The sequence below is a fragment of the Stylophora pistillata genome, chromosome 1 (genome assembly GCF_964205215.1).
Source record: "Stylophora pistillata chromosome 1, jaStyPist1.2, whole genome shotgun sequence".
Lineage (NCBI taxonomy): Eukaryota > Metazoa > Cnidaria > Anthozoa > Scleractinia > Pocilloporidae > Stylophora > Stylophora pistillata.
The window spans coordinates 38,923,298-38,946,612 of record NC_142519.1 but is presented as its reverse complement, the minus strand read 5'-3'; the positions used below and the strand labels follow the sequence as shown (position 1 = coordinate 38,946,612).

The following is a 23,315-nucleotide window of genomic DNA, read 5'->3' as shown; positions in this document are numbered from 1 at the left end:
TCCAAAGGAACTGATTTTAGGTTTTTTTCGCGCATCAAGGACAAAATGTCAAGAGTTCAAAAAAGTGAGCGATATTTATTATTTACGTATGAGGCACGATCCTCGCAGTAAATGGCGCTATTTATGCAATAGCAAGTCAGACCTGAAAAAAATCAGGCCTGTACGGGATTCGAACCACTGACCTCTGCGATACTAGTGCAGCGCTCTACCAATTGAGCTAACAAGCCAACTAGGAGCAGGCCGTTAAGTTGATTCGTAACAAACCCGTGAACGTGATAAATCAGATACAATAAATATATGAAGTTCATATATTTTGAACTGCGGTATTAGATACGTATGATGCACGGTCCTCGCAGTAGATGGCGCTATTTATGCAATAGCGAAAGTCAGACCTGAAAAAAATCAGGCCTGTACGGGATTCGAACCACTGACCTCTGCGATACTACTGCAGCGCTCTACCAATTGAGCTAACAAGGCAACTGGGAGCAGGCCGTTCAGTTGATTCGTAACAAACCCGTGAAAGTGATAAATCAGATACAATGAATATATGAAGTTCATATCTTTTGAACTGCGGTATCAGATGCGTATGATGCACGATCCTCGCAGTAGATGGCGCTATTTATGCAATAGCGAAAGTCAGACCTGAAAAAAATCAGGTCCGCACAGGCCTGATTTTTTTCAGGTCTGACTTTCGCTATTGCATAAATTATAAGCGCCATCTACTGCGAGGATCGTGCATCATACGCATCTAATACCGCAGTTCAAAATACATGAACTTCATATATTCATTGTATCTGATTTATTATTTACTTAATTTTTTATAATTATTTGTATCTTGTGGTCAGAAATGTTCGCATATTAACAAGCGCGGTATCTCCCTTTAGCGCTTTCTCCCATTCTGCTTTTTTACTTGCGGGTGATTTAGTGCGTAATAAAGTTCGTAGTGGAAGGATTTTTGATAGTGTTCTCCTGTCTAAGTAATCTTTGTTGGATGTTTTTTTTAAATCTGCCATGCTTGATATGGAAAAGAAACTAGAGAGTTTAGGGTTTGAATCGATCAATTCAAACAATCACTTTATTTTAACTCACACGAACACAGTGTACTAGAGAAGATAATAATTATTACAGAAGTGTTACAAATATCAATATAAGGAATACAGTAGTACAATAAGAGAACAGAAAAAAAATAAAAATAATTTACAATTCATTGTCACTAAGGATATCTAACAATTGAAGGAGAGAAAGAAAAGAAAATTGTTTTGGGACCACTGATAAACAAAAGAAAGAATCTCAAAATAAATTATGTCAGAGAATTTTGAAGAGGTTGAGAGATTTCAGGAGTGATTCTGAGTGTCATGCTACTTCAGGAAATGTCATAACTCTGTGTATACGCTTTTTCAAAGTAATCACTGGCTTTAAATAAGTGGGATAGGTTAAAGCCCAAACTAGGATACCATATGTGAGAAAGGGGTAGATTAGTGAATAATAAAGCATATGAAGTATATCAATGCCAACATAGTAACTCAATTTTGAGAAGGTTCTTACAGTTTTTGACAGTTTTAGGCAGAGCTCATCAATATGAATCTTCCATGTCAGACTTGAGTCAAAGGTAACACCTAGATATTTTACCGTGGAAACTTGTTGGATATTCAAACCATCAATAATAGGGTTAAACGACTTGTGTGGTTTTATTTTTGAGAATGTAAGAGAATAAAATTTGTTTATAGAATACTAAGTGCTAGTCTGTTAGATTTCATCCACTCTGCAACTGCTTTTAGCACACTATTTAATTTATTTCAAGATCGTTAAGGTTCTTACAAGAGCAGTAAATGTTAGTGTCATCTGTAAATAAGTGAAAGGTGAGCAATCTTGAAGCATTAGGTAAGTCATTGATTTATAACAAAAACAAAAAGGTCCAAGAACAGATCCTAGAGGAATCCCACAAGTGACTGATGGGGAATCAGTGTCATGACCATTAACACACACAAATTGTTCTCTGTTGGATAGATAACACTGAAACCAATCATAGACTTTACCTCTTTATCCATAATGATGCAATTTCAACAAAAGAATAGATTGATTTACTGCATCAAAGGCTTTTTATAAATCAATGAAAATACCACAGCCAAACTCATTGTTGTCAATTGAGTAACGAATAGATTCAGTGATACTGATGAGTGTGTGATTGGTTGAACACTTCTACCTGAAGCCAAAATGAAGTGAGTAGAGAATATTATGACATTCAAGATAACCATAGAGGCACTTATACAGAGCTTTTTCATGTATTTTCCTTAAAACAGATAGCACTGATATTGGCCTATAATTATCATTGTCTTGTCTAGAGCTTGTCTTAAAAAACCAGAGTAACTCTTGTAAATTTAAGTTCATTTGGAAAAATGCCACAGAGAAAAGAATCATTAATTAAGGACGAAAGAAGTGGAGAGATATGGTTTTAAGAACTTTTAGCAATCTGACTGGAATACTGCAAGGGCCTATAGATTTGTTATTGTCCATTTGAGATATGTAAGTAGACCTTCCAACTCTCATGATGTCGTCGTGAGACTCACGATTTCAAGACTCATCTCATGGTCTCACGATTTAACTTCGAAATCTCACGGTTTTCCACGATGAACTAGACGCTCGAGGAGCATTGACTCGGGCTTCATTTAAAGCTATAGCATTCGCACAAAACACGAGTACAATTCTAAAATACATTCTATGCATAGCGAGATCGGAATTGTTGTACTTTTATTGACACTGTAACATCATTATGTTCCTGTACAGTGGTCATATTGAAAACTTTTTCGAGTAGATGACATTAATCATCATGTCTTCTATTAAGTACTTACAACTCCATGGGAAGAGCAAACCAACATTTACGATATATCGCTTGTATAATAGTTATATTGGTTATGTACGAAAGACGAAATCGTACTTTACAAGTATTGAACCCAACAAAAACCAATAACAGAAACAGGATTTTTAACGGAAGAGCTAAGCTTAAATATTTAACCTTACTTATAATTCAAGTTGCTTCTGTCAGCATCCTAATCCAATTCGCTGTTGTTGGCGCCACCTTCGAAAATGTGTTCGCGAACATTCTAATTTTATCAGCAAGTGAGGTGTTCGTCTCCGCATCATAGTTTGTTGTTACATCGGCTGTTCCAGTTTTGCCAGAGTTTTCGTAATTTGAACTCGCATATGGCTCATTTGTTATCTCGCAAGAACTAGTATGAACTTTGCACATTTGGCTAGCTTTCGAGCCATAGAGTTCGTGGACCGGACCATTCCGAAAACGTCCGACGTCATTTAGCGTGGGCCCACCACAAACGGCGTGTGCGTTTGTATGTGAGATGAACTTATAAGAAAGGAATCTTCGCCACATGGTCTTCACCAAACACGGCATTCTGTAAATTATGTTATGTCATATACAAAGAGCGAGTTCGTGACAACATACCGAAAGTTGTCACACTCTCATCCCCAGTTTCCGCAGTTTAAGCAAGGAACGCCTGGGACCTTGACCTCCCTTTTGGCGACTAACAATGGCTTGCATTTTAAGACTCGGGCTTTCCTACGAAAGCCCGATTAATTACAATCCCAATCAGATATAGTCTCCCCGCAGCCGTGATGTTTCGGTCACGCAACGCTGCCTCACAGACACGACTGCTTCAAGCAGCACCACATTCCGTTAGCCAATCAGAGCGCGACTCTAAAAATCGAGAAGCCATTCCCGCCTACTGGAAATTCAACATGGCGGCTGTGGAAGAGGCACTCAAAGCTGTTTGCGAAAAATTCAGATTTAAAGAGCTAAATGCTTATCAAAAGGTTGCAATCGAAAAATTTAAGCAGGGTAGAGATATTTTTGTGAATTTGCCTACGGGCTATGGCAAATCGCTGATATTCCAAGCTCTGCCAACGATGTTCGACATGGTAATGGCTCGTCAGGGGAGTATTGTTGTTGTTGTCTGCCCGCTTCTTAATCTAAGCAAGGATCAAGTTGCCTATTTGAATAGCCTGGGTATTTCTGCAATAAACATAAGTGATGTCGAAAATGAAGGAGATCGCAGAGACGTAGAAGCCGGAAAATATTCGCTTTTGTATGGGACACCTGAATCCTGGCTCGATAACGATCGTTGGAGATCAATGTTGACTAATAAAGTATACTCCGAAAAGCTGTGTGCTATCGCAGTGGATGAAGCCCATGTGATAAGGCAATGGTGAGTCATTTCTTGGTGAAAAATAGCTGACTAATTTTTGAAGTAGTTAGCTGTTGACTTCGGTCAAAATTCAACGTATTGTCCTTAAAAATATAAATACTCTTAAACTGAATTACTCAAAATGAGCTCAAATTTCTAATTTTAATTTGTCCTGAGATGAGAATAGACTCGATAAACTCGTGGCTTAATTCTAGAAAATGCTTGCTTTGTATGCGTTGCTCATTTGTCAGCACAATTATTTCTTTAAAAAAAACTATGTTGTGTACCATAATAATATTTCTAAGATAATAAAAACTGTCGGATTTTACTTCTCAGGGGTACATCAAGCACTAATGACCATGCTGTGTTCCGTGAGTGCTACGCAAGACTACATGAATTTCGAAGCCTTGCCCCAAAAGAGCAAATTGTGGCTTTAACAGCAACAGCAACTAATAAAACAAGAGACACAATATTTGACATTCTATTAATGAAAGACCCTTATGTTATTTTCGATAGTCCAAATAAGCCCAACCTTACCTACTCCATTCATTACATGGAAAAGGAAGTGGACATTGTATATTATTTAGGTTGGCTGGCAGATGACTTGAGAACCAACAAGGAAGAATGTGCTAGAACTATTGTCTACTGTCAAACTATTAAACAGTGTGGTGTTATTTACGCTACAATCAGAGGTCTGCTCGGTAAAGACATGTTTACACCTAATGATGGGGCTATGTTGGAAATGCTCCACTCTTGCACACCTTTGGCTAACAAAAATACAATTATGGAGTCTTTTTCAACTGAAGCTGGCAAGATATGTGTTTTGGTCGCAACAATAGCCTTTGGAATGGGCATAAATTGCAAAGCTGTGAGTAGAGTTGTGCATTTTGGCCCTGCGAAGAATATAGAATCTTATGCTCAAGAAACTGGTCGAGCTGGGAGGGACGGAAGTCCAGCTCAAGCAATTCTCCTGTACAATGGTCTACTATTGGCACATGTTGAAGGTAACATGAAGATGTATGTGACAAGTTCAGAATGTAGACGAAAGGGTCTTATGAAACATTTTGAAGCTGAATTTACCCACATTTCTCATTTGCATTTATGTTGTGACATCTGCGCATTGGTCTGCAAGTGTAGCTTACCAAGTTGTGGAAAAAGTACTGAAATCCCATCATATAAAACTAAGGCCGACACTGCAAGAAAGACTAGACAGGTGTCTCATGGGCAAAGGGCAAGTGTTTGTCAAGAACTGAACATATACCACAAAGAATTAGTAAGGAACCTTTTGAAAACAACATCAATGTGCCAGATCAATATTTTCACTGATATTTCATTTGTGCTGGGATTCTCCGAGCTCCAAATTCAACAAGTGTTAAATAACATTGAGTCTTTGTTTACAGTACAAGACATTTATGAATATATTGAGATTTGGGATCTGAGGCATGCTAATAAGATATTGCAAGTATTAGCAGACACATTCAATGACACTGATGAGAATAATTTGGACAAAGCTGACATAGATGACCTCCTGGATGACTTATGGGTGGAGGAGTGTATGTCACTTTTAGAGGATGATGAGCTGTTAGCAAAGGCTACAGATGTTTTCTTACAGGATATTTCCATGTTACAAAATATATCTTTGTTCGAAGAAATCCTCAGTAATCTTGAGATAAGTGACACTTCTTTTGCTGCTGTTCCTGATGTGGTGCAGAATGTGCTGGGCAACATGGACATGAATTAAAAGTAAAGATATCACAATTTTCTTTGTGGTATATGTCAATTTATTTGTATCAAGTAAGACTAAAACAGATTCTAGAGTGAACATACTTTATCCGTGAAATATAAACATTATTATTAAATACTACTAAGTTATGCTAATTCCCTGTTCCCTTTTGTGTAATCAACACCACTTAGTAGTTTTACTAGTATTTGTTTCCCAAATTAAGCATGTTCACTCTATTATGAGTTCATTGGTACAAGTGATATTGGAAACGTTTGGAATTAGTATCCTAATAGGATCATGCTTCTTAAAACTTCTAATCCAAGAACAAAAAGGTATATAATTTTCTGTGGTTGAAAAACATAACATAATGAAATTGAACAATACATTTGTAGTGCAATAATTATTAATGATCACTAAACATGTTTTTCAATGCATCCATTTTTTTCACATTATAGAAACCTAATGTTCATAAGAAGCCTCCTCTGTAGTTTTCTTTCTGACTATGAGATGAGAAAGGTATGGTAAGACAAAACACGTATTGCTTATCAATGTATTAGTGACTGTATGCCTGTGGAAATACAGTAGCACAGGGATAGCAACAAAGGAAAAGAGAGATTTTAATCTGCCTGCTTAGGAGGCTAGTTCATACCTTATAACAGTATCATCGTTGTTATTATAACTATAATTATGTTCTACAGAGTGCTGTTAATATAGTGCTTTTTATAATCAATTTATCATTGTAAAGGATTGTTTGTCTCTGAGTTCACCTGGCTCGAATTCCAATGCTAATGTTCTTTTTGTGCTTGTTGATCCATTTATACATTTCAGACATGCTTAGGTTTTCAAGTCTGTTCCTCTCGAAGTCAGTATAATGATAATATGAACGGCCCTCTGCATGTTCTTTAAACACCTGTAAGTCAACCAATCTCTTAACTAGAACTTCAATGTCATCATCACAGGAGGTTTTACCATGTTTAGTGGATGCTTTTTTTACATTTAGAGAACAGTCAATGTTATCTAAAACAGTTCTAGTGCTTTTCTCAGCCTTGCAAACTCGCAAAACTGCTCCTTCACTTACATTAGGGCCCAGATTCTTTATACATTGCTTCAGGAAGTTATTACTATGTTCAACGTCAAGATCCAGGGGTATGTTTGTGCCACGAGTATTGTGGTTGTTGACCGACCTGTTCCAAACAAATCTCTCGCTGTCTCTGGGCGACAAAAGAGCATGTACTAAGAAAAATTGATATAGGCACTCCAGTGCATATTTCGCACTACCACTACCATCAGCTCTACAGTATAACATTATATACTTATATTGTCGCATGATGCGTTCCCCATCTCCTTCTTTCACTGCATGGAGAAAATTGAAAAAAAGATAACCATCAGCCAGAAGTGCGCAGTTATAATTGAATATATCATCTAAATTTGGTAAGGAAGGATCTTCCGGCTTTGGTTTTGAGGGAGAAAATGTGTTCTGCTCTTCAATGACAACTGGAGGATTGTGAGATAGTTTGTGGTTTCTTCTGCTTTTTCCATTGAATGCAAACGATTTCGAACAACCCTCAAACCGACATGGAAAACGCCCATCTTCATTCAAACCCTGCTGTAGCAAGTTCTCTTTTTCCTGTTCCAATAGCACAGCATCCACCATAACACTTGCTTTCCCCTGGTCAAATATGAATTCATCAACCACCTTAGCTGAAATATCTACCAGTGCTTTGTGCCTTTCAGACTTCATCATTAATTGAAGATTGCTTGGCAGTGACGAGTTTGCAGTATCTGTTTTGTCTTTGAAATCAAGAGTTGACATTGCAGCTGCTATAACTCGCGCCTTCACTTCCACTTCCAAGAAATCCCTATCAGCTCGGTAGGCCAACTTTGGTTCACCATTTACATTTCGTCTGTTTATTAGACTTCGATCGGAGAAGAGGGTGCAGTGATCATCATCAGACTTTCCACTGTAAAAACGGTTATAGATCAACTGAAACACAGACAATACACAATGTTACAATGAATAAATTTTTGAGGGCTTACTAATAATTGTCCAGACATTAATAGCATGCTCTAGCAGTGCACTATGTTCTTTCCTGAGCTCCATTCCAACCCTGAGATTTCTACAAGTTCACTATATGATGCAAATGTTGTAAACATTAAAATGACATTACCCTGTGTTTTCCACTTGAGCTAATATCGAAAAAAGCAAAATATAGGTCTTACTTGCATCCCATAAGTAAAAGGTATACATCAACACAGGATATCACAGAAAATGAAAATGATGGGTTTTTTTTATACTTACAAAAGCATGAGTGCTTAATATAAACCATATGCCATGGACATAGGTAATGAACAAACTGAACAACATCGAAATTTTTCAAAGTCTGAGCAAATTTGTTGAAATCTATTATCCAGTGGATAAATTAAATTGGTCAATACCGTGTTTTATTTTTAAGTCAATTTGCCCTTTATTAGGTAAAGTAGTTTCATGCTGTATTTTAATGCCTGGCACTAATTTGCAAGAAACACCCAACATCAATCCACTACAACATTATAATTCATGAAATACTCACAGTTAAGAGTTTAACCCCTGTATGCCAGTCTCCCAACTGCAAATTTATACCATCCAGTCTCTCTTCTTGGGTGTAGCCATTTGCAACGCTTGCTATTGTGTTGACAGCACGCTCGACACTGAGTTGATCTCCTGCAAATAACTGACTATCAACTTCACCTTTCCCATTTTGTGGCAGATAAGTGTGAAATTTCTGAAGTACAGCCAACATTTCCTCATTTATATTTTCGTTTTTGAAAATAACTCCAAGGGGAACCTATAAAGTAACATAAGGCATTTTATCTTTTGATTTGAAGTTACACAAAAGAAATAACCTAATTGAGTAAGATCATTGTCAAATCTGTAGTTTATAGAAGTATACTTAAAGTTTGTAGTCTCAGAACATTTATTTCATTAACTGCCTTGGCTTACAGCCTGTTCTCATGATAACAAATGCTTTTTGGAACAATAACCTATTTTATTTTAATAGCCAATCAAACTATAACTATATTACCCATACAGCATTTCACATCTAGTGTTACTAATGCTAGTTAGTCCATACATTACCTTGCTTGACTTTGAAGACATCTCCTTAGAATATCTATGAGGGATGTGGTTCATACAAACATCTTTTAGTGGAGCTAGCTGATCAAAGTAATCTGTCAAAATTCTGGATGTTAAAACAATATAATCCATTCTCTGTTTTTCATTATCAGCGATGGTGGGGAGAAACTTGAGATTCTGTACAACAAGAATGTCAGATTTTGCCCTCTTACTATCAAGGTGGTTTCCACTAACTCTGTTCTCTATCATCTTATGGTTTACCCAGTGATAGTCACGGTTCTGTTTGGTTGCTGCAATGTTTCTTCTATGCAAATTCAGGTCGATGTTATCAGAGGAGACAACAAATCCTGGAGGGGATGATTCTTGGTGTTTTTCAATTTCCTTGGCAATGTTAGCTCTGTCTAGAAAAGAGGTTGAAGCACTTTTCTTGTCAAGAAGTAATTCAAGGTGAACATTGGCCTTTGTTATTTCTTTCTTAGCATTTTGAAGCTGTACATCATGATCCTCTCCCATCTGATCCAGTTTGCTTAGTATACAACTGTTAGATGCAGTTAACTTCAACTTTGATAATCTTTTCAGAGTAGTCTGTAGAAAAATAAGAAGAAAAATGCACACTTCAAAAACATTCTAGTAGTATATATGGCTATTGTGTTCTTGAACTTCTTTACTTTTTTGTGTTTATAATATTACTTATAAACTATATGTTGCTCACCTATTTTACTTGATATAAGCACTATGCAAATAACAAATGTATTTATTTATTTATTCACATGACTATTTGTTGTTTACTTATTTATATGTTTGTTTTATTATTTATATACTTAATTTACTAAATTATTATGATAGCCACACTTAATTAAGCTTAATTAAGTGTTCTTATAATTATTATAAAAGTTCTATTCAATATTGCAGACTTTCCAACTTACTTCTATCGATCCAGCCTTTAATAGTACACCAAGCACAGTTGCTGTAGCATTCATTTCGCAGTTCCTTTGCTTTAAAAGGATCGAACCTGCTAGGGCCATACTGGGGCTCCATGTCTGAACGCTTGATTTGCTGGTTGTACTTGCCATCAACAGAAAAGAGTAAAATATGGGCGCTTTCTGTTGCCATTCATCACAAAGGGACTTGAATTCAAACTTCATCAGGTCTTCTTTAGAAGTTTTTCTCAGAAGGGTGGGATTCTTACAAGAACAGAGGATTTTCACTTCTGTTGAAACCTGCATCAGAACCCTTTTAATTACATGTTGCCTGGTTAGTTGGCACTTCATAATTGCGGATGATATGTGCGACGGTTCACCAGAGGCTAATGCTTTTCCAATTCGGCTAAATTCACCGTGTAAGACTTTTCTAATCGCTCGACTAGGATAGTTTATCTTTATCTCTGCTTCGACGTTCTTTGCTGGTGAAGACGTAGGAGTTGAAGTTTTCAGTGGACATAATGGCAGTACGCTTGCTTCAAGAGCATTTGTTGAACACAATGTCAGAGGCTCAAACAAGATTTTACTTATAGAAGAGGTAGAACTCTGCACTTCCCTCTCACTTATTTCATGAGAAAGCTTTTGCGATGAAGTACATGGGGTATCATCAAAACTCCGCGATTTCGCTGTTCTCTTTTCGACAACGGCGCTACTCTCTTCAGGTTTATTTAGCCTCTCTAATCTTGTTCTGCTCTCTTTAAACTTTTCGTTAAGTTCCCTTTTAAGTTCTTCGACTTTCTTTCTGGCGTTTTGAAGCTTTTTCAGTTTATCATAACACTGTTTGCAGACATAAACATCTGGATTGTGATTATTAGACAAATTAATCTCGAGTGCGAAGTCAACTAGTCCCTTTAGATCGACTGAACTCTTCCCAAATATCAGCAATCTCTCTTTCTTGGCGGCTACTTTTGAGCAGACGAAACAGTTGTCTTTCTCCCCAAGATATTTGATTGGTGTTTGACTCATAGGTTTGTTATAAAACGTTTTGAAAGTGGATCAAACCCTTTCGCTCGTAGAAAATCTACAAACTTACAGCCGTAACAAACCTACGCATGTTGGCGCGAATTCCCGCTACATCTGATTCGCTGATTGGCTAACAAAAAAAAACGATAACCGAATTCTGATTGGCTTATGCATACAATTGAAACGGAATGTGGTGCTGCTTGAAGCAGCCGTGTCTGTGAGGCAGCGTTGCGTGACCGAAACATCACGGCTGCGGGGAGACTAAATCAGATACGGCCTAAAATCTACTCAATTTATAAAACAATAGTTGCGAATGGCCACGTGCAATTCTCCTCACTGGGAATCTCGGCCGAGCTATTTTTAAACCTCGCTCTGAGGTCCAATCAGAGTGTGAAGTTCACTTGGAAGGCTTTATTTCATTTGATCAGCATGGCGGAACGAACTGAGCGATCCTCTGAAAAATTCCAAGACCCTCCTGTCGGTGTTTCATGGAATGATGAGCACAAATGAGCGCCACATAATTAAGGTACTTGTTTGTCTAATTTGTGTTAATTAATGCTAAAAGGGCACTAATTATGGCAGTTTGAACACTGCTACGTATAATTGTTAGCGTTGAGATTCCTTCGTTTTGAAACATTTTTTGTAAATCTCACTATTTGGTCCTGAAAATTTGTTTTGTAGTTTTTTTACCAGCTGAAACACAATGGATACGTCTCGTTAAAATACTTGGAAAGTTTGTTAATGTTAAAGTTTATTCAGATTCATGAATTAGATAATTTAAACTGGGAGGAAAAGTCTAAGTTGATTCAGAGTGACCGGGTGACATGTGCACAACATTTTAGTTACCAATTCAATCAGTTTTTAAGGCGCTTTCTAATGAGCAATGCTGCTCCCTTAGGAAAAATGTCAGGCTTGTTTCAGAGTTGAATACCAGCAGAGAGGTTCACCACATATTTGTATGTTAATTTGACTTGAAGATGCACCAGCGTATTATTCATCAAATAATCACTTGTGAAAAATCAGTTAATGATCCAGAACTGGGACTGCTTGTCAACAAACCGATTCATAAGCACTCTCAAACTCGCATAAAAAGTCAAAGATGGAATGCAGATTTAATTATTCACAGCCTCCAATGAAATCAACCAGCATTTTACATTCTATTGGCAGTGATGTTTCTGAAAGTGACAATTTTAGAAAACATAAAGAAAATTGCAAACATATCAGTAAGCATTAGAATGATATGAAAGAGGTGGATGACATCACTTTTGAACAAATGCTAATTAATCTGGACATCACTGAACAAAACTACTATTAGCTTGCTATTTGATCCAACCTAAACTCTCCCACCATATTTCTGAAAAGAAATCCTAATGAACAACTACAACAGTGTCTGTCTAAGTGCATGGAGAGCAAATGTGGATATAATTATAGTTTGTTTTGGATGTTTATGCTTGTGCAATGTACATTGTATCATACATTTCAAAAGCCTAGAAGAGAATGAGTCAGCTTTTTACAACAAGCAGGTGAGGGGGCAAAGAGAGGAAATTACAGCATAATTAGAGAGAGATATTGAGAATAAATTTTTAAATAGTGGGGAGATCAGTGCCCAAGAGGCAGTTTACATACAGTTCATCAGCTACCAACAAGGAAAAGCTCTAGAGAGGTGATTTTTATCACTGCCACCCCCTGAAGAGAAAGCTCAGCTTTTGAAACCAATGAATGAAATAGAAGAAATTGAGGATGACTCTAAGGACATTCACTCTACTGGTCTTATTAAGAGGTACATAGAAAGACCAACAAGCATAGAGAATGTTACTGGCTGATTGGGCTGCATTGTATAATTCACCCAAAAACTCATTTGGGAAAAAATCTAAAAGTTTGAACACAGATAACCTCCAACTTGAAACAGGGAAAGATGATGATCATGATGATGAATTCGCTGATTTCGACTTCAGACTTTAGGCAAGCACAATGCAAAAATTGCAAAACCAAAGCAGCATATAAAGCCTAGAATAATTAGAAGTGTTTGGTTCAATGTGAAATCTTACTCTAAAGAACATTTCCGTGAACTTACTATGCTTTTTACTTGTTGGCAAAATGAAAAAGCTGATTTAATAGGCAGTAGCTCTTCATATCAGGGGCATTTCCTTCTTTTGAAAGAAAAAGTAGACAAACAAATGCATCAGTATGCTGTCTGCAGTGAAGATATGAATGACAATGAACAGCATTTACATGACACAGAAGTTAGTGATTCCCAGTATGACTTAGTAGCACCAAATGCGCAAAAAGTTGAACTGCAAGATGAAGGAAGCTCTTGGTAATGAAGATTTAAATTCTGATTTCAATGAACATTGACCTTTCAGATGACTTCAAAATTCCTTCCACATCATGCCACAATGAGCCACCTATATTAATCAGTGAATTACCAGATGATGGTTATCGTGGAATGGTTTAGATTTTAATTAAAAAGGAAAAAAAACTTTTTTATCACATTTTGCACCAGAGTGAAACCACAGAAACTCCTTTTTATTGCTTTCTGAGTAGTGGAGCTGGTGTGGGCAAATCACATCTTCTCAAAGCCTTGGATCAGGCAGCCCTTAAGTATTTTAACACAAGACCTGGCAATGATTTTCATCAAATTAAGGTCTTACTATTAGGTTCAACTGGGAAAGCTGCTTACAACATTAAAGGTAAAACTGTTCACAGTGCATTTGCTATTCCTGCCATCAGTCATTGAAAAATTACAAACAATATATCTTGACTTAAATTGACAAAACACCTTGACAACTCACATTGAAAAATTACAAACAATATATCTTGACTTAAATTGACAAAACACCTTGACAACTCACTTTGGAGGTGTCAAATTGATATTCTTGGATGAAATTTGAATATGTTTGCCATACAGCTTAACAATAGGCTTAAAGGTAGTAAGGGTTGCAAAGATGATTTTGGTGGTGTTTCTTTTATCACCATTGGTGATTTGTTCCAGTTAGAACCAGTAATAACACATCCCCATTTAAAAATGTACTTCACCATTTTAAAATGTACTTGACAGTTTAGGAATCTTAGTTCCTGAATGAACCAATCAGATCTCAAATACATTTTTAATGAGATTTTTGGGAAATAAGTTACTGTATCAACCAATCAGATTTGGGTTTGTAATATGAACCTTACTCTTCAGGAACTAAGTTCCTCAAATAACCAATGACTTGAAAGAATATATGCCATGTCATTGCTAAATTAAGATTTGTCTGTTTTATTTAAGTCAACACCAGATAAAACAGATAACAATAGATGGGACATTCTGCTAAAGTGCAGTAATGTTTAACATCAAACTGGATGCTATCTTTAGTAAAATATACATTCTTCTTTGAGGCTTTACTATTTTTATTTAGCCCTCGACAGGTACAAGCTTTTTGTAAAGCTTTGTCACAGTTGTAATTTTACAGTAAAAATTAGTTCCATTCATTGTCTTTCACGTACCATAGAAATGTTTTGAATACACTGTGGTTAACACAGCGATGGAAACGCGCCTGATTGCATAAAATTCTACAGAAATCGTTGACAGAAAATGCCACCAACAGTTTTGCCGCGCTTTTTATCTGCGCCGAAAGCCGAATATTAAGAAAGCGATCAAATGAACATTATCTTTTGTAATGACTGTCAAGTCATCTTCGGTTAACGTGCAAATGATCGTGACCCCGTGATAAAATTTCTCAACCTCATTATGTAAACGACACGTTCTCACAAAGCGAGAAGATTTTACGAGTTTTTATGTCACGAATGTGATAATGGCATTACAATAGCCACGATACCGTCACGCTTACTAGAAAGTAAGCAAGGACTTGACTTGTGGCCGCACGAGAAACTTTATCACCTTACTTTTCCGCCCTATTTTGGGATAGACAACGATTGCGTTACATGATTTTTGCAAAGGATGTAAGCCGAATTGAAGCAAATCATGTTACCGAAACACAGCTAATTACTACTATATTTACGAGGTGAATTAATCATCAAAAATTAGAATAATTCGTTTAACATCTTCCATAATCAAATGCTAGCAGTTAAGTAAACTTGAACCTTTGCTACACAATTTGTAAATAATTATTCTGTTACATGTTATGATAATCTAATGAAATTAACTTACCGGGCTTGAACGTCGTTCGGATCGCGAAATTGCCATTCTCCATTCAGTTTCCATGCCAAGCGATTCAAAGTTTCTAGTTTTTAGAAGAAATTGCATTTTTTAAAATCTAGGTTTCGCCTCCATCTCGGATAGGATGCCCACTCATTTCGCGCCATAAGGTAATTTTTGGCGGGGAATAGATCGATACCTGGTGTTTGTCGCTGTGTTTTCTGAAATGCATTCCCGACAGATTTAGCCGTGTTTTGAGACAGTTAGAATACATTCAGCGTTCAAGAAAGCCACAAAATGAAATTGATTTTGACATACAAGAAGGAGGCTCGTTCACAAGAGTCAGATCTTGCGAAAGTTATCAATCGAACGCAGTTAATTTCACGGGAAGTCATGTTGTGATCTCAGCAGCATTGTTTTCCAATCTCAAGTCAAATAACCGCTTGCTGCTTGGCCAAAACAGTAACTAATTTCATGACCGCGCGAGTCACCAACTACCACGTAGAATACTTATAAGCCAGACACTATCAAGATTATTTAACATATTATAACAGGAGTCTATTAAGCAGCAGCTTTTGTTACACAACACGATGTTTGTGTTAAATCGTGCCCTCACTGCCTTCTTTCAAGTAATTTTTTAAACTTCCGTTCTTTTGTCGATCAAATCAGTCGGCACTTCTTCCCGTTTATGGAACCGGCTTCATCTTGATGAGATTTTGCGAGTTGTCGAAGGGGTCATAGTCCTCTTTAACCTGTGCTCAATGAAATAATTCGCATTTAGTTCGTACTTGAGACTGTCACCTCCTTCTAGGTGTCAAAATAATACAACACAGTTCTTTTTAGCAATGTTTTTCACATCTGTATACAGTCGTCGATACAATGCGCATTACGCTCAGCAAAATGTCCACATTTGCGAGATATCTTAACAACTGTCTAAAAAAATCCTCTCTACACTTAATTTTAATATTATCCACCTTTGCTTCCGAGTTGCTGATCGTCCTCAGGCCTCAAACAGCTCGAAGCTTACAGCGTTTGAGTTGGTGAATCATTAACCACTACATTATGTCAGATTACATTCGTTTATCCCCTTTCGAATATGTGGTCGATAAAATAGTTCGTATTCAGTTGCTCGAAATGCTACCTTTTTTTCACTTGTGTCTTGACTTACGTCCAAGGATTCAGTCTAATTCTTTATTTCATCAGTAGGTAATGTTGCTTCTGAGTTGGCGATCGTCTTAAAATAGCTCGAAGCGTCCAGGCTTCGAGTTAGTAAATTATTACATCATCACTAATGTCACACTACATTCAGTTGTCCTTTTTCGAATCTGGTGTTGTGAAAATTCATCAAAATTTCACCTCCTTTAAGATTTCGTAACAAAACGTATAAACACATATGGTGCACGATCCTCTCAGTAGATAGCGCTATTTAAGCAATAGCGAAAATCAGACCTGAAAAAAAATCAGGCCTGTACGGGATTCGAAACACTGACCTCTGCGATACTAGTGCAGCGCTCTACCAATTGAGCTAACAAGCCAACTGGGAGCAGGCCGTTAAGTTGATTCGTAATAAACCCGTGAAAGTGATAAATCAGATACAATGAAATATATGAAGTTCATATATTTTGAACTGCGGTATTAGATACATATGGTGCACGATCCTCGCAGTAGATAGCGCTATTTAAGCAATAGCGAAAATCAGACCTGAAAAAAATCAGGCCTGTACGGCATTCGAACCACTGACCTCTACGATACTAGTGCGCCGCTCTACCAATTGAGCTAACAAGCCAACTGGGAGCAGGCCGTTAAGTTGTATCCAAGTTCATTGTATCCAAAATGTATAAAGCGATATCCTTACAACTCTTCAGTTTATTAATAGGCAAATTCACTTCTGAGCTACAGATCGCCGGCTCTGAAGTAGCTTCACTCTGCTTGATTATTTCAATGTTAAGCTTTTTTAGAAGTCGAGAAAGGGGGTCGCACTAACGATTCCGATGTTTGAATTTGACTTAAGTTCTAGTCAAAAACATCACGCAATATTGTTATCAAGGACATCCGGCAAGGTACGACCTGCTTTGAGGCAGGACATTCAATTGGGACATCGGCCTGACTGATCTCAAAAGGTGCCTCGGCCACCACAAAAACCACAGTGGTGACTTGTAAGAACAAAAGGGCACTTACAGCACGTCTCATACGTATGATGTCAAGACAGGACTTAAGTCAAATTTAAACATCGGAATCGTTAGTGCGACCCCCTTTCTCGACTTCTAAAAAAGCTTAACGCTGAAATGATCAAGCAGAGTGAAGCTACTTCAGAGCAATCTTTAGCTCAGAAGTGAATTTGCCTATTAATAAACTGAAGAGTTGTAAGGATATCACTTTATACGTTTTGGATACAATGAACTTGGATACAACTTAACGGCCTGCTCCCAGTTGGCTTGTTAGCTCAATTGGTAGAGCGCTGCACTAGTATCGCAGAGGTCAGTGTTTCGAATCCTGTACAGGCCTGATTTTTTTCAGGTCTGATTTTCGCTATTGCTTAGATAGCGCTATCTACTGCGAGGATCGTGCACCATATGTGTTTATACGTTTTGTTACGAAATCTTAAAGGAGGTGAAATTTCGATGAATTTTCACAACACCAGATTCGAAAAAGGACAACTGAATGTAGTGTGACATTAGTGATGATGTAATGATTTACTAACTCGAAGCCTGGACGCTTCGAGCTATTTTAAGACGATCGCCAACTCAGAAGCAACATTACCTACTGATGAAATAAAGAATTAGACTGAATCCTTGGACGTAAGTCAAGACACAAGTCAAAAAAAGGTAGCATTTCGAGCAACTGAATACGAACTATTTTATCGACCACATATTCGAAAGGGGATAAACGAATGTAATCTGACATAATGTAGTGGTTAATGATTCACCAACTCAAACGCTGTAAGCTTCGAGCTGTTTGAGGCCTGAGGACGATCAGCAACTCGGAAGCAAAGGTGGATAATAATAAAATTAAGAGTAGAGAGGATTTTTTTAGACAGTTGTTAAGATATCTCGCCAATGTGGACATTTTGCTGAGCGTAATGCGCATTGTATCGACGACTGTATACAGATGTGAAAAACATTGCTAAAAAGAACAACTGAGTGTTGTATTATTTTGACACCTAGAAGGAGGTGACAGTCTCAAGTACGAACTAAATGCGAATTATTTCATTGAGCACAGGTTAAAGAGGACTATGACCCCTTCGACAACTCGCAAAATCTCATCAAGATGAAGCCGGTTCCATAAACGGGAAGAAGTGCCGACTGATTTGATCGACAAAAGAACGGAAGTTTAAAAAATTACTTGAAAGAAGGCAGTGAGGGCACGATTTAACACAAACATCGTGTTGTGTAACAAAAGCTGCTGCTTAATAGACTCCTGTTATAATATGTTAAATAATCTTGATAGTGTCTGGCTTATAAGTATTCTACGTGGTAGTTGGTGACTCGCGCGGTCATGAAATTAGTTACTGTTTTGGCCAAGCAGCAAGCGGTTATTTGACTTGAGATTGGAAAACAATGCTGCTGAGGTCACAACATGACTTCCCGTGAAATTAACTGCGTTCGATTGATAACTTTCGCAAGATCGGACTATTGTGAACGAGCCTCCTTCTTGTATGTCAAAATCAATTTCATTTTGTGGCTTTCATGAACGCTGAATGTATTCTAACTGTCTCAAAACACGGCTAAATCTGTCGGGAATGCATTTCAGAAAACACAGCGACAAACACCAGGTATCGATCTATTCCCCGCCAAAAATTACCTTATGGCGCGAAATGAGTGGGCATCCTATCCGAGATGGAGGCGAAACCTAGATTTTAAAAAATGCAATTTCTTCTAAAAACTAGAAACTTTGAATCGCTTGGCATGGAAACTGAATGGAGAATGGCAATTTCGCGATCCGAACGACGTTCAAGCCCGGTAAGTTAATTTCATTAGATTATCATAACATGTAACAGAATAATTATTTACAAATTGTGTAGCAAAGGTTCAAGTTTACTTAACTGCTAGCATTTGATTATGGAAGATGTTAAACGAATTATTCTAATTTTTGATGATTAATTCACCTCGTAAATATAGTAGTAATTAGCTGTGTTTCGGTAACATGATTTGCTTCAATTCGGCTTACATCCTTTACAAAAATCATGTAACGCAATCGTTGTCTATCCCAAAATAGGGCGGAAAAGTAAGGTGATAAAGTTTCTCGTGCGGCCACAGGTCAAGTCCTTGCTTACTTTCTAGTAAGCGTTACGGTATCGTGGCTATTGTAATGCCATTATCACATTCGTGACATGAAAGCTCGTAAAATCTTCTCGCTTTGTGAGAACGTGTCGTTTATATGATGAGGTTGAGAAATTTTATCACGGGGTCACGATCATTTGCACGTTAACCGAAGATGACAGTCATTACAAAAGATAATGGTCATTTGATCGCTTTTTTTAATATTCGGCTTTCGGCGTAGATAAGAAGCGCGGCAAAACTGTTGGTGGCATTTTCTGTCAACGATTTCTGTAGAATTTTATGCAATCAGGCGCGTTTCCATCGCTGTGTTAACCACAGTGTATTCAAAACATTTCTATGGTACGTGAAAGACAATGAATGGAACTAATTTTTACTGTAAAATTACAACTGTGACAAAGCTTTACAAAAAGCTTGTACATGTCGAGGGCTAAATAAAAATAGTAAAGCCTCAAAGAGAATATATATTTTGCTAAAGATAGCATCCAGTTTGATGTGAAACATTACTGCACTTTAGCAGAATGTCCCATCTATTGTTATCTGTTTTATCTGGTGTTGACTTAAATAAAACAGACAAATCTTAATTTAGCAATGACATGGCATATATTCTTTCAAGTCATTGGTTATTTGAGGAACTTAGTTCCTGAAGAGTAAGGTTCATATTACAAACCCAAATCTGATTGGTTGATACAATAACTTATTTCCCAAAGATCTCATTAAAAATGTATTTGAGATCTGATTGGTTCATTCAGGAACTAAGATTCCTAAAATGTCAAGTACATTTTAAAAGGGTGAAGTACATTTTTAAATGGGGATGTGTTTAATGGATAACTACATATTTAAAGACTTCCAAAATTCAGTTTACACAGTTCTTGCTCCAATTCTCTGGCAATAGCACTTTTCAATGTTTGAGCTCACTGAGATCATGTGGCAAAGAGATAGCAAGTTGTTTGCAGAACTTCTTAATTGGTTAAATATGTAAAGGTAAACACACAGCAAGTGACATTGTAAAACTGAAGGAAAGAGTTGTGTGAGAAGAGACAAACAACCCATCTGATGCACCCCACCTATATAAACAAAACACAAACTAGGGTAGATTAATTTAATGATGAAGAACATAATGTAGCTGTAGGAAACAAATGTACAGAATCACAGCACTAGACAGTGTTATTGGAGCTAACTCTTCTGAGGTTTGAAGAAAAATATTAAGACAAAATTAATTTCAAATGACCCAAGAAAAACTGAGGAGTTGGTATTGAACCTCTACCTAAATGCTGAAGGTGAATTCAGCATGTAATGAATATCTGAACTGAAGATGGCATGACAAATTCATGGTGCTGGGAATATCATCAAATTTGTGCAACTAAATCAGCAAAGCAAACACTCAGGCATAGTTTGGGTACAGTTTGATCCCTCAGATTTTGGTAAAAAAACTAGACATGAGAACAGACATATCTATACCCAAGGAACTGACCATAGGGCATGGACCCCAGTAAATCCAGTTACCACACAATTTTTTGTTCGTAAAACAAAGCAACTCAAGTTGTCAGAAAACAGTTTCCATTATGCCCTGCAGCAGCAAAAACAGTTCATAGATCACAGGGGCATAATAAAACTAAAACTGTTGTCAACTTAAGTACTAAAAGAACCATTCCACCTTTGAAGGTTTATATATAACTGATCTCTGTGAAGACAAAATTGTTATCCATGCCACGGTTGAGGAAGAAATGGAGGGATTAAGAACAACTGCTAAACTTAAACTTTGTATATCACCACTTAATAAGTTCAATTCTAAAAACCTGTTACCCGAATGCAAGATCACTGCGTAGACACAAGGCATATGCAAAGACTTAAAACTATTCAAGTTCTGATATCATTTTTTTTTGCAGATACAAGATTTAGTTCCCAAGATTCTTGTGACAAATATAACATAGTTGGTTAAATAACATCTCTTTTAAAATGACAGTCCACATACATACTGTAGTCTTGGATCAAGACCTTTTGGTGGTACAGCTGTGTTTAGCAAAATCCCATCTTGCCCTGGATATCCCTACTGTCACAATGTACATGGTATTGAAATAACTGGGATTGAAGTCACAATTTGGGAGAACTGTACAGTCTTGGGTATTTATGGCTCTCCAAAAATTCCCAGAGGACAACTTTGTCAGGCAGTCTCAGAAGTGTTAGATACCATTTTGACAGAGAACAACATTATTATTGGAGACTTAAATGTAAATTGCCTTATTGAGGCAGACAAGCTACCTTTGTGGAATTTACTATGTAGAGATAAATGTTAGAAACAGTTGATATCAACATACACAACTTACAATAGAACATTAATTGATCATATATTTACAAACATCTCACTTAAAAATACAAGCAGGTGTTTTAGAGACTTCACAGATCATAACGCAATATGGGCCTCATTTCTGAGTGCTATTAACTGATTATTTTTTATGGAAAATTCAGACAGATTTAAAGACAAAAAAAAATTGATACCCCGTAGTGATTCAAAGAATGCTAATAAACTCAGTCAGCCAGAGTCTTGGTCACAAGGCAAGGCTGTAGATTACTGTCAAACGAAAATTAGCCAATTAACATACATGTATAGATTCACATTTGAAACAGACCACACAAATAACAAGATTGCTTTCATTTAGTTAGAAATCAGCAGTAATAGTACTAATAGCAATAATAATTAGAGCAATAATTTTCATAATAATAAAGTAAACAAACTGTCTTTCATTTGATAGCTAGTCAAGAAGTGGCTTGTGAAATGTGAGTCAATATCCAGTATCACCAGTTGTTACGAATTATTTTACTAAATCCATTTAGTAGACCTGTTTTTCATAGGACTATCATTGTAGTACTGTTACAATTTCAAAATTCATGTTCCTTTTTTCCCCTTCTCTTCAAACAGACTTCATTCAGAGGCATCGCTTAGAGAGGACATGTGTACATGACAACAGCACTGTCTTACTGTTCTCCTGCGATGAAGAATACAGCTTACTGAACAGTCTCTCAAGATTACATCAAGTTACTTCTGTCAAGTAACCACAGCAAAACAACATACTGCACAATGCATGTTACTTCAACTACAAAGCTATACTTGGATCACTTTAATTTGCACTTTTATTTCATACGGATATTACATGTTACAGATATTTTATTTTATACGGATTCCATGAACGACTTCATGATGCATACCTGAGCTTTAAGAAGTTCTTGGACAACACTGGAGTATATCTCCCGCTATATTTCGCATTGTTGTTTAGTTCTCGCCATTAACTTGGATGACGTGACACATTGTGCACGCTGTCGTTTAGCCTGCTTCATTGTTCTGCCTCTTAGGCACGCTGTTGGTTAGTTCACCTTGTTGTCACACGGTTGGCGCATATATTTAACGCGGCTCCTTTATTTCCCGCTCGTTCTTTTTATGTATGTCTCTTGCCTTCGGTCAATAAACGTCTTCTCTTGCTCGGAGTTTCGGCTCAACTTATTGGCGTCCGGCAGACACGATTGTGACTTTCGTCAGCTTCGGCAGATGCGGAGCTTTCTTTCGATATTTTCGTTTATCGGGCATCGTAAGGGAGTTAGAATTGGAGTAATATTGTTAAGTTTATCACATTCACAAATGCACTTTCAATACGGCCTTCGCAAGCTTTATAATTGAGAGAATTCGGAAACGTAACCATTGGCAACGTTTATCACAACAAGTTAATCGTAACACTCTTCGTTTGCTGCAACAACGGAAACAACAAGATCTCAAACATTTAAAATTCTACCCTGTACAACATTAAAGAAAAGCAGCGTGTTAATCGGGAGCTCTTTTCAGAACCCATAGAATCCTCGGTCAATACGGAAAGAAGTGTGGGTAGAAACACGAGACGTAGTCGAGTGTTTTTCCCCCTTCTTGAGAAAAAATG

The 23,315-nt window shown here is 37.1% G+C and overlaps 3 protein-coding genes and 1 long non-coding RNA gene across 4 annotated transcripts in view; 2 read left to right on the top strand and 2 right to left on the bottom strand.

Moving 5' to 3' along the window:
* Positions 1–23,315, bottom strand: part of LOC148742427 (uncharacterized) — a 186,969-nt gene that overhangs the window by 52,392 nt on the left and 111,262 nt on the right. The gene's annotated exons all lie outside the window — the stretch shown is intronic.
* LOC111330729 (uncharacterized) lies at positions 3,736–6,649 on the top strand. The gene is made up of 2 exons (XM_022935640.2): positions 3,736–4,217; positions 4,533–6,649. Exons 1-2 carry the CDS (start codon positions 3,751–3,753, stop codon positions 5,935–5,937), a joined length of 1,872 nt encoding a protein of 623 aa, XP_022791375.2. The 5' UTR covers positions 3,736–3,750; the 3' UTR covers positions 5,938–6,649.
* LOC148742432 (uncharacterized) lies at positions 6,520–11,033 on the bottom strand. Its single transcript, XM_088756136.1, has 4 exons — positions 9,958–11,033; positions 9,035–9,616; positions 8,490–8,744; positions 6,520–7,903 (listed from the first exon to the last, which is right to left on the bottom strand). Exons 1-4 carry the CDS (start codon positions 10,975–10,977, stop codon positions 6,683–6,685), a joined length of 3,078 nt encoding a protein of 1,025 aa, XP_088612262.1. The 5' UTR covers positions 10,978–11,033; the 3' UTR covers positions 6,520–6,682.
* On the top strand, positions 11,245–22,872 carry LOC148742431 (uncharacterized). The gene is made up of 2 exons (XR_015999758.1): positions 11,245–11,500; positions 22,310–22,872. It is a non-coding gene; the product is annotated as an uncharacterized LOC148742431 (long non-coding RNA).